This window comes from Nannospalax galili, unplaced genomic scaffold, assembly GCF_000622305.1.
Source record: "Nannospalax galili isolate Female #2095 unplaced genomic scaffold, S.galili_v1.0 scaffold1230, whole genome shotgun sequence".
In the NCBI taxonomy this organism is placed as follows: Eukaryota; Metazoa; Chordata; class Mammalia; order Rodentia; family Spalacidae; genus Nannospalax; species Nannospalax galili.
In genome coordinates, this window is record NW_008329135.1 from 1033247 (window position 1) to 1045547 (window position 12301).

The 12301-nt window shown below is 40.4% G+C and overlaps 1 protein-coding gene across 4 annotated transcripts in view; it reads left to right on the top strand.

The window, feature by feature from the left end:
• Pik3c2g (phosphatidylinositol-4-phosphate 3-kinase catalytic subunit type 2 gamma) overlaps window positions 1-12301 on the top strand; it is a 402869-nt gene that overhangs the window by 129386 nt on the left and 261182 nt on the right. For all 4 annotated transcript variants that reach the window (XM_029563391.1, XM_029563392.1, XM_029563394.1 and 1 more), the window contains one exon: window positions 5677-5808. In XM_029563391.1, coding sequence (XP_029419251.1) covers window positions 5677-5808 — 132 coding nt within the window. The remainder of the gene's footprint in view (window positions 1-5676; window positions 5809-12301) is intronic.

Sequence of the window (12301 nt, forward strand, 5' to 3'; positions counted from 1 at the left end):
AGTGAATTCCAGGCCAGCCAGCTGGGCCTATAGGTTAACAAGAAAATTCTTCTTCTGATTTAGCTAAAATTTATCCCTGGTTATTTACAAAACTCCAATTCATAGACAGCTCAAGAGAACAGTCTAATTCTAAAGTTAGTTTCATAGAAAAATGATGAGAAAATCTATAGTAGTTTTGGAAAACTGTGTTCATTTGTTTATTTTCTTATTTACTGTTCAGGCATTATTTTTTACAAGAAATTTTTGCATGCCTCCAGTAGAGTTAGGTATTTCATGCTAAAATTGTTTTTCCATTTTATTTTCATTAAATATCTTTCCATTCCATGTTGCTAGGTGCCTGTAACATTTTTACATATTTAATTGACACATATTCATTACACTGGAACTGAAAGTGCATTTTTGTGTTATACTATAATCTAAAGGACCAGACCTACTCTGGTTTGGGGAAAACTATTTCATATTGAAGAAAAACAGTTAGTGAGTATTCATTTTAAGTGCCAAACACACGGCTGAAATTTGAGGTAGGTGCATTCCTATTCCTTGATTAGGAAGAAGCAATCTGACTCTACTTGAAGCATCTTTTTTTTTGAAGGCTTATTCTTATTTATGTGTACGTATGTACATACATGTGAATGCAGATATCTACAGAGGCAAGAATAGGGTGTTGGATCCCCTGGTGCTGGAGTTACAGGTGATTATGCATTATGTGATGTGGGTGCTAGAAACCAAACTCTGGTCCTCTGGAAGAGCAGCAAGCACTCTTAACCACTGAGCCATCTCTCCAGCTCTTATTGAATTTGAAGTATCGTGTACAGTATTTGTCTTGTTTTTGTTTTAAATCTGAAATTTTCATTCTCTTGATTTTAATTAGTCATGCAGAAGTTTAAAAACAGAATAGATTTTTCAGTGAACATGAGATTATTGTGGCTTTAAAACTCTGTGAGGTGGCTGAAGAGATGGCTCAGTGCTTAAGGGCGCTGACTGCTCTTGCAGAAGACCCAGGTTCAGTTCCCAGAACCCACTTGGTGACTAGTAACCATCCATAACTCCAGTTCCAGGGAATCCGATGCCCTCTTCTGACTTCCGTGGACATTGTACCTGAGTACACTTACTTCCTGCAGGCAATACACTCCTACACATAAAATAATAAAAAATAATAAATAAAATATTTAAAACTCAAGTATTCAGAAGATGAAGCAATCGCTATTAGAACATATTTTTTTCTCTACTCAGCATCTATTGGTATCAAAGTAAAAGAACGGAGCTTGGTGGCAGTCACCAACTGTAATGTCTCCTTTTCTTGTCATTCTAAATGTGAAAATCTGGAGTTATACACATAAAACACAGTTTGAATGAGGAAAAAACGTTTCAGGTTATGTGAGAAATGAACTGAAATTGCAGCTTGCACCACAGTACAGAAAAGTGAAAACCTAATATAGGGTTGATTATAGGTTAAAGAACATTCAAGAAATTATCACACCCTCTACATATCATCAGCATTTTATGTCATTTTAGAGCTTCTTTTAAGCTGAGAAATACATCCACATTTTCTTGAATGAATACAGAAACTATGAGATAATATGAAAGAAAAGACTCCATTTTAGAGACCTAAATATGCATTGTGTCAATAAATCTGATTTTTTCCAACCTTTAAAAATCAATTTCCATCACTGTCATCTCTCCTTTATCCTGTTTCTCTTACTTTTATCTAGAATCTCATTTCTTTTTTCTATAAAGGCATATTTTATATAAATCCAAATCTTAAACATACAACTGTCCATTTGAATTGTTACAGTACTGACTGAATAAATCAATGCCCCCGGGAAATACAGCCTGCTGCCTATTGCGTTAAGTCTTGGTAGTTTTGTGATAAGAAAAATAAGGCTTAGGAAGGCTGGGTGTAACTCAGTCAATAGGGCCAATTTTTGAAGATGCATACATTCAAATCCCAAACTCAGACAAATCCTTTCCATTTTCAGATTATCCACTGACATCCCACAGTTATTAGCAATGACATCATTACCTGTGATGTTTATATTGCTTCTTGCTTAACTTCCTCTTCCCTGTTTCCTATCTATTAAAATGATCTGCTATTTCACAACCTAGAAATTAAAGCTCACCATCGACTCCTCACTCCTGTGCCGCCAGTCAAGTCTCACTTATCCATCTCACCTCTTCTGCCTTTGTTCCTGTGATTTGATGTATTGTCTGTCACGAGGAATCTGGACTTATTTATTTCTGGGAAAACCTTACTGAACAGAGAAGTGTGTACTGCCTCAAAGTCAGTCATGGTCACTGAACTGAAGTCACTTTACTGTATCCGAAGGCTGAGGGCTGCACGGTCATTATAAGAAGAGGGTCCCTAATGCTTCATTTGAAGCCTGAGTATGAATTGCTCCCAGCTCTGCTCTACATAGTGAGATGGGGTCTAGATCAGAAAGCCAACTCCTAGAGAGAGGAGATACTCGGTGCCTCCTGAGCTCTCAGTGCGTGAAACCTCAGTCAGCACCTTCCTACCAGACCGGCGTCTTCTAATAACCACCCAGTCACTGCTGAAACAATCGGACATTATAGCACATTTAGGAATTAGGAATCACAACAGCAGTGAGCTGTTTAGCCTCCTCAAGCCTAACGCCATCATGTCACCAAATCCAATCTGCAGGTTTGACTATCTAGTCTTCGCTTCCCATTTCTTGATAACTCAGTTCCAAGTCTTCTCTTCCCCTGCCTGCCACCCTGAGTTCCCATATTCCCACTCTTGGTTCCATCTCATCACCATGAAATTCTTCTAATCTCTAAAGTAGGGCTTTCCTATATCCCAGTAGGTAAAAGAAACTCCAGTAAAAGACACAGATCATCCCCACACAAACAAGATGACGTCCAAAAGGAAGCGTATCTGTTTTCTTGCTCAGGAAGGACCTTAGGTCGGCATCTGCTTTCTGCCAAAGCAGATGCTTTCTTTCCCATCTGCTGTCTGCCTCCTCAGCCACTTGTACCACCCACATGTACCCTCCCAATCGTATGTGTAATATATGTCACACCTCCCAAGTACTCCTTCTCACAAACCAATGGCTTCAATGCTCAAATTCAAGTTTTTCTCACTGTTAACAGTTTTATACTTAGCCATGTTTTGTTTGGGCTAGTATATGCAGTCCATCTGTCAGAACACAGGCACTCCAGGTAGGGTCTTTGTCTCACAATATGACCACGACTACGTGCACACTAAATAAACTCATGGCTCTTCTCACAGCTCCTTATCCAAGAATGTCCCTGAGACTTTTAAAACACCTGTTTCAGCTAAGTGTTGTCAGACCATCTTGGGCCCATTTTCCCATGGCACAGTACCTACCCACACCTACTCTCTCTGAGGAAACGTGGAAGAACAAACTGCTCTCCCTGGGAAGGGCAACACTATTTTTCAGACCCAACTCATGCTGCCTGCCAGGGTGAGAGACCTGGCTACTCTGTCTGCTTCTCTAATCAACTCTTTGCCTGAAGAGGATGGTCTGTCTCATCTCCTTGAACCCCATCCCTCTCCAAAACAAGACAACACAGACTCTGACTCAGAGAACCTTGACCTTAACATTTCTAGCAAATATATGTGTTTTGTGTTTCAATGATCAATTCCCAAATCCTGAATTCCAGGTCCGATCAAACTTAGAACTGTAAATACCTCTTTATACTTTTGGTTTTCTTTTTGAATAATTTCCTGTTGTCTTTGGGGAAAAGTTCAAATTGCTTGGTGCTCCTAGTTCTTGAAAACTTAGGTAACTTCCTCTTCCTCTAACTGTATCATCCACTATTTCTTTCAATCTGACCTCGTCGATAGTAACAGCCGCAGCCAGCAATTTGCTCTTTCCCAGACACAGCTAAGCTTTTAATGCATATATTTCTTTGTTTGTATGTTGCATGACTTAGTGGAGAGATGTCATCAAACAAGTGTTCACCTCAGATAAGGCACTGATAAGACCAGAAAATCAATTTCACCCAAATCCCTGGGAAGCTTGGTGAACTGATCAGTTTTTAGGGTTATTTATAGGAACGTGGAGACTCAAAGGTGGGCCGCTGAAAAGCCCACCCTAATATGGGTGACAACACACAAAAGCTTCCTCCCTGGAAAGTCCTTCCCAACTCACAGGGAGCTCTCTGCAGGAGCAGCTCCTCCTCCAGCAACAGTTTAATGCTCATTTAACCTTGGAGAGGAGGCTTGTGAAACTCATAACTTTCTTTTATATTTTATTTATTATATTTTTTATTTTATGAGTGTATCACCTGCATGTGTATAAGTGCACTCTTGTCATGTAGTGCCCTTGGAGGTCAGAAGACGGCATTGGATTCCCTGGAACTGGAATTATGGATGGTTGTTAGCCACCATGTGGATGCTGAGAATCAAACCCAAGTCCTCTGCCAGAGCAGTCAGTGCTCTTAACCACTGAGCCATCTCTCTAGCCCCCATAACTTTATTTTTGAACTTGTAACTTTCTGAGTTTCCTAGAGCCTTGTTTCATAAGCTTCCTGATCTCAATGAGCTTTCCTCCTACTCAAGGAGGGAGTATTTTATTTAGAAGAAACCTCAGGGCTGGAGAGAGATGGTCAGCATTTTAAGAGCTCTGGCTGCTCCTTCAGAGGACCTGGGTTCAATTTCTGGCACCCACATGGAGGCTAACCACTGTTTGTAACTCCAGTTCCAGGGAATTTGATGCCCTCATCTCACCTCTGCAGGCATTGCACAACATGGGTACATTTATACACCTTCAGGCAATACACTCATAAGCATAAAATAAAATTTTTTAATTGAAAGAAACCTCTACATCACACTATGTACTTTCCTCCTCCTGGAATATTAATTTCTGAATCTCCATCTCACTGTAGCCAGCCTAAAGGCTCATTAAGACACATTTCTAGGCTTGTCAAATTCCCATCAGGTAAGGGCTCTTGCATCAGCTCTGATGACCGAGTTTGATTCTCAGAACCCATGGGTTAGAAGGAGATTACTAACTCCTTCAGTTTGCCCTCTGACCTCCACATGAAGCCATCACACACACACACACACACACACACACACACACACACACACACACACACACACACACACACACACACACACTCACTCACTACATTGTCTAAAGACCTATTTCTACCTATTTCCTACTTCCTGAGACAAATTCAGTCATTCCTTCCTATGTGCTTACAATAACATATAATATGCAGAGTATTTCTTAAAGATTTCACTTATTATTTTTATTTTATGTCTATGAGTGCATGCCCTGCATGTATGTAAGTGCACCCGTGTTATGCAATACCTGTAGAGACCAGAAGGTGTGAAATCCTATGGTGCTGGACTTATAGACAGTTGGTAGCTGCCATGTGGGTGCTGGGAACTGAACCCAAGTCTTCTGTTAAGAACAACCAGTGCTTTTAACAACTGAGTCATCTCTCCAGCCCCAGACTATTATGTTTTTAAATTGATCTATATATCAAAATTATAAGGTGTAAAATTCACATTTATTATCATTACCTCTGTATTTCATAATTTGCATTTTTAGAAGATTAAATAAAAACATTTAAGAAGATACCTTAATCCAAATAATTTTGCTTCAAATAATTGCAAGAAAATGTTTGTGAGAACATCATTGTACATGGCTAGATTATGCTTTTTCTTTCTTTGGTTTTCAGAATCAACTTCCCTCTTGAAACCAAGTCACTGCCACGAGAATCCATGCTCACTATTAAGCTGTTTGGGATTGAGCATGCCACACACAGTGCCAGTCTGCTGGCCTGGACCTGCCTTCCACTGTTTCCAAAGGAGTAAGTATGCCATTGGTGTAAAGCTCTCATTTGAGTACAGCCTTCAGGACCTAAACATTCTTCAGTGATGGCATGATGAAAAGATCAAGAGGGCATTTTGCACCACAGTCAGGCAGCTCAATATGGACCATGACCACCGAAACCTGAGCTGAAAAGAAAAGCATAGAAACAGCTCTAAAACTGCCCTTAGCTGCGTCATTTACAAGGGAAGGTAGGGGCCTAACCAATCTCAATGACTTCTTCTCTAATATCTCTTAAATTAATAATTCAAGATGGCTTGGCTTAATATTGTTATTTAGAAAAATATAAGCTCTAACATTTTGAATAATGTAAAATTATAAAACATGACTACTCTACTAACCTCTTATTACTAAGAAGAAATATTTGGAAAGTTCTCAGGTATTGATATGTTACTTTTTTAAGAAAAGGTCTCTGAATTCAGCTATTGAGAATTAATGTCCTTTGCAAATAACTGTTTCTTTAACCTATAATTCTTGAGTATTATTAATGCATGGAATATTTAATAAAGTCGATTAGCAATAGCCTGTGTTGTTAAGGGAAAATGCTTCCAAAGTATCAATATTTATTTTTCATATGGCAAGAATTACTGTAGGATCAGATGATAAAATTTAGAACTTTGAAAAGTCAGAACCTTTATTGTTATGCTAATTCATTTCAAAGTATGTTTCTGCCAGTGCTGTCTTAGAAAAATGTGGTATTATAGAAGTATGTTAAAATTTCTTCAGTTTTCAGTTTCCAAACCTAGTCACTATAGATAACATCATCAAATATTTTTAAAATTTCATGCAATTATTCTCATCTGGACTCTATGTGTATTTGTATGCCTGTGTCTATGTACTTTGTATATGTGTTTCTGTGTGTATATGCACATGTGTATTTGTCTACATGTGTAGTGAATGTGTGTGTCTCTTGGTGTACATCTGTATACTTTGTGTGTATGTTTGTATGAGTGTATATGTATGTGTGTGCCTGTGTGCTTGGATGCCTTGTGTATGTTTGTATCTATGTGAGTGTGTGTATGTATGAGTCTATGTGTCCTGTGTATGTACATGTATGTCTCTGTGTGCCTGTGTGTCTTTTGTATATACCTGTGTATGTGTATGTGTGTATATATTTGTGTGTCTATGTGTCTGTACATGTAGTGTGTATATATGTGTATATGTGTACATGTACATCTATGTGTATGTGTGTATGCATGACTTATATATGTGTATATGTGTATGTGTGTCTCTGTGTGTCTCTGTCTTATGTGTGTATAGGTATGTATCTCTGTGTATATATACATGTGTGAGTCTATGTATGTGTGTCTCTGTGTGTATATGGATATATGTGTCTTGTGTGTATGCATGTTTGTATATTTATGTGTAGGTATGTCTGTCTCTTGTGTGCACACCTGTGTGTCTTGTGTATGTGTCTAGGTGTCTCTGTGTGTGACTGTGTATATATGTATGCTTCTCTGTATGTCTGTATGTCCTACGTGTCTCTGTGTGTCTGTCTGTTTATATGTGTCTCTGTGTGTATGCCTGTGTGTCCTGTGTCTGTGTATGTATATAATTGTCTCTATGTATCCATGTATGTTTGCCTGTGTATCTCATGTATGTTTATCTGCTTATGTATATACATGTGACCATGTGTATATGTGTGTATGTGTATGTCTCCGTGTGTGTCTTGTGTATGTGTATGTATATGTGTCTTTATGTATGCCTGTGTGTCTTGTGTATGTATATGTGTGTATATATTTCTGAATGTCTCTTGTGTGTACATGTGTGTGTTTTTCTATTATTTGTTTTGATGGTTTAGCCCATTTCCACATATATGTCTCTTGAGGATGGGGACTGTATTCCTCTCTATAATGTCTGTCATCTAACATGATGCCTCATATAAATTTGCAATCAGTAGAAGAGTATTTGTTAAGTTGAACTGGAAAACGTCCTCAGTCACTATAGATAGTTTAGAATGAAATAAGATTTCAAAAGGCTACAGGAAGCAGGTTAGCCCCAACAGGAGTATCTGCTGCTGTTAACAGACATTTTAGACGTCTGATTTGAGTGCTAGGAACTTTCATGACTTTCATCTTCCCTGAGAGCTGCCGCCCTGGTGTCCTTCCTACCTGTGAGTGAATTTCTTTCAAGTTTCAACTGCAGTATTTCTAAGATTTGGCACTTTTGTAAAATAATATTTCTAGCCATTCACTGAAAAGAAAGTTCAATCTATTTCATTCTCACACCAGCTTATCTTAGACGGTGATGTCAGTACACATGCTGTCTCTACGCTGTCTGTTATACATCATTTGCTGCTGGTGATCCGTCTGCAGGGGGTGGTCGTGCAGGGTGGGGGTCTGTAAGGGTTTTGTTAACTGGGACTGATCTGAAATGATCATATATGATCTGATATGAAATGATCATCTATGCATATTTCCACAAGCATCTCATGAAAATCAAAAAATCTATCCTGGGCTAAACTGTTGAAAGAAATCCAAATCTTTCTAAGGCAGGAGAAAACCATTGTGTGTAGCAGATGAGACACAGCTGTGCATTCCACTTTGCTTCTTGCTACAAGTTGCAGGGATTCTGATCCAATTTATTTGATGTAGATATTTCCAGACCACAGAAAACTGTCATTTTAATTTCATTTCCACTAACAGGATGACCCTTGCCCATAAACATTTGATACTGAATCTTCTTTTGTAGCTTGACTTGCTCCAGGCCAGTCATTAGCAGCTGTAATGAGCACTTACCTCAGTATTATTTCCAACTTACTTATGACCTGAAAATATGCTTCTCAGGGGCATTCTGTCTCTCCAGGGTCCCTGGAAGTGGGCTTCTGAGGAACCAATAGCGATTAAGCTCAGATATATCTATAATGTATTAGTGATATCTAAAAATAAAACGAAACCTCAGCATTTGCAAGCATGCAAACTCACCTTCAGTTCTGTAAAGAAAAGTATCTGAAGTCCAAAGGAAAGATTTGACGAATAAAAATCATATAATCTCTTCTTCAGGCAAGACATTCTCTGCATGTACATTTACAGTCTCTCCACTGCTACAAAAAAAAGTTACCTTCAACATAACAATTTCCATGAACTCAGTTTCCAATTTCAGTTCTTGATAATTAATGTAATAATTACTTAGCACTTTTAAATTGTCGTAAGATACTTCAACATAAAAAGTCTCCACCTTGACTGAATGACAGAATTTCCTGGAAATGTAAATCTAAATCCTGAATACCCTTGGCGATTCTAATTCCGTTGGTTTTGTCTGAGCAACAATATTTTTAAAGCTTCCAAAGTTTGTTAAAGCCTTGAAAAATAAGAACGGTTTAAAGAATTTCAAACAAGGCCTAAAATAAGACGTAATCCCACCATAACTTGCTTAGGCAACTGCGTGGGCTGCTGCTAATGACCACACAACAGTTAATCATTTCAACTGTGTCTTCAAAATCAAATGTTAAAAGATAAAAGTTGTACTTTTTAAATTCTTTATTCTGTTCTCTTCGGGTCTAAAAGAGACCCTGACTCCAAACACATTTGAAAATTAAGTACTCCATGGTACATGTTGGTTAAAATAAGTTATCAAGCGACTCAAAAACAGAGGAGCCAGAGAGAAGATCCAAGTTCTTTCTACAGCTTTCAGTACCTTCAGCGGCCTCCCTTCCTGCTTAGAGTTACCACGTCCTACTACATGAGCACCCTGTGAAAATGTACCACCCTACACAGGGCTCCTGCCATGCTGGGGGCTGTGCTCTCAGGCATGAAACCCACTAAACCTACTAGAATTAGGATCCCAAAGAATTTCTTAACATCAGATCCTCAGGCCCTGCTGGCTACCCAGTTTCATGATCCTTTACTTCATCCGGGTCCAGAATGCTGGGAAAGATGTGTAGACTCTTCTAGATAAACTAGATTAATTGTTGTGCTGTTATTTTATGAAGCAGGAACCAGATCACCTGTGTTTTGTAATGTTCTGAATTTGGAGTTCAATTTTGTAGTCAATACATTTATACAATATTTAAGTTGAAAAGACTTAAGAATGTGCCTGGATAAATATCCTGAAATGTTATTTCTAGGAGAGTCTAATTTCTAATGACTTTTTTTTTTTTTTTGGTCTTTTTTGAGATAGCTTCTCCCTGTATCCCCAGCTGTCCTGGAACTCACTATGTAGACTAGGCTGGCCTTGAACTCACAAAGATCCACCTGCCTTTGCCTCCCAAGTGCTGGGATTAAAGGCATGTGTGACATATTTTTAATGATTTTTTTAAATTATTTTTTAAATTGTGTGTATACGTGTGGGTTTGTGTGTGGTTATGTGCACATGAGTGCAGGTACCCTTGCAGGTCAGAAGCACCAGATCCCCTTAGGCAGTTATGAACTTCATGACGTGGGTGCTGGGAACAGAACTCGGATTCTCTGTAAGAGTAGTTCACATTCTTTTTTTATGTTCTATTTATTATTTTTATTTTATATGTATGAGTATATTTTTTGCATGTAGGTATGTGCACCTGTGTCATACAGTGCCCACAGAGTTCAGAGGAGGGCGTTGAATCCCCTGGAAGTGTTGTTATGGACAGTTGTTAACTGCCATGTGAGTGCTGGGAATAAAACCCAGGTCCTCTGCAAGAGCAGTCAGTGCTCTTAGCTGCTGAGCATCTCTCCAGCCCCAAGAAGCCACTTTTTGTTGTTGTTTTTGTTGTCTTTTTGAAGCAGGGTCTCCCTGTAGCCCCAGCTGTCCTGGAACTCATTGTGTAGACCAGGCTGGCCTTGAACTCACAGAGATCCACCTGCCTCTGACTCCCAAGTACTGGGACTACAGGCGAGTGCCACCATGCCTGGCAAGAAGCCACTTTTAAAGGTGGTAACTACCAGCTTTGGCTGAAGCTGGCTGCCAGCGTGGTTTGCGTTGGGAGCCTCCCACTTTGACCAGAGCTACTGGATACTCCTGAATGAGTTGAAGCCTTTCGGGCACTACATAGTCACACTTCGGGCTTGCTGGAAATTCCTACAATGCCCCCAATTGTATTGTCTAATCAAATCCCTTATCATAACCCATCCGCCATTCTAGAAACCCCCAATTTAGGTATCTGTAGTTATTTCCAGATTCCATCTCATTTACTCTGAAACTGCACAAAGACACCACTCCCCACCCCCGCATGTTTGTCCTGTTCAGCTTCTAGCCACAAGCAGGTACAGGAGATGTTCAAGATGTTGTTTTAGTTCAGAATCTGAAACAGGGAGAGGAAAGGGCCCCCAATCTACCTCAACACTGTGTAACGTGTGCTGTGTCACACACCTGAACACCTACTAGGGACGGCAGAAAGGGGGCAAACCAGCACACCTGTATGGACCACACTCTGCTCCGTCTTTCTCTGTATCTTACTTCCCAACATGCCAAGCTTCCAGAAAAGACGAAGTTCTCTCTGCCTCAATCCCCAGTCAATCTGCCAAGCCCTCCTTCTTCAGCACATTGACCTTTTACTACAGAGATATCCTCAGTAAATGCTGTAGAGAACATCACAACATGAGTTGAATAGGCTTTCAGCATCATTTTTGTTATTGCTGTTTGAAATAGTCTTACAATGTGCCCAAACTCGTCTAGAATTCACCATGTAACCAAACCTGGCCTAAAATTTGCAATACTTTTCCTGCCTCCTCCTCCAAAATGCTGGAATGCAAGCAAGGTTCACCAAGCTGAGCTTTCCTTCGAAGTCTCTGTCTCTCCCTGTTACCGTCCCAAAACTCATTCTGAAAGCACAGGAGATCATTATATTAATAATTTCCTAACTTTTACTCCAGTTAAACAAACATACCTTACCAGTACTGGTCCCCCAAAGCATTTCTACAGGTAGGGGTGCAACAATTGAAAAAACTCTAATTTCATCTTCTAGAATAATTTTTGGTCATATAAAAATATCTACCTGATTCGCCCTTCCATCTCCCCCGCTGTTCTCTGCTCCTGCTTTGGGCCCTGCGCCATTCCTGGTCTTGGGTCCCCAGACACCTGGGAAACTGGTGCTGCTTCCTGATCCTTTTCGCCCAGGCCAGCTTGGTGCCTTCCTTGGGCTCTAGGAGCACTGCTTCTGCGGGACCTGGCCCCACCCTCACCTCTCCCTGCTTCCGGGACCTGCACCACTGGCTAATTCTGGCCTGCTCTCCTGCCCTCAGGCCTCTCTTGGGGTAAGTCTACCGTGCAGAGCTCTGCGCCTTGACTTCCCCAGCCGCACTCACCCTTCCATCTCCCCCGCTGTTCTCTACTCCAAGTTTGGGCCCTGTGCCATTCCTAGTCTTGGGGCCCCAGACACCTGGGAGCCAGTGCTGCTTCCTGACCCTTTTCACCCAGATGGCTTGGTGCCTTCCTTGGGCCCCAGGAGTACTGCCTCTGGACCGGCCCCTCCCTCACCTCTCTCTCTGCTTCCCTGGTCCTGCAACACCCGCCAGCCTCTTTCTGGGGCTGACAGCCTCTTTCTGGGGCTCTGAGGA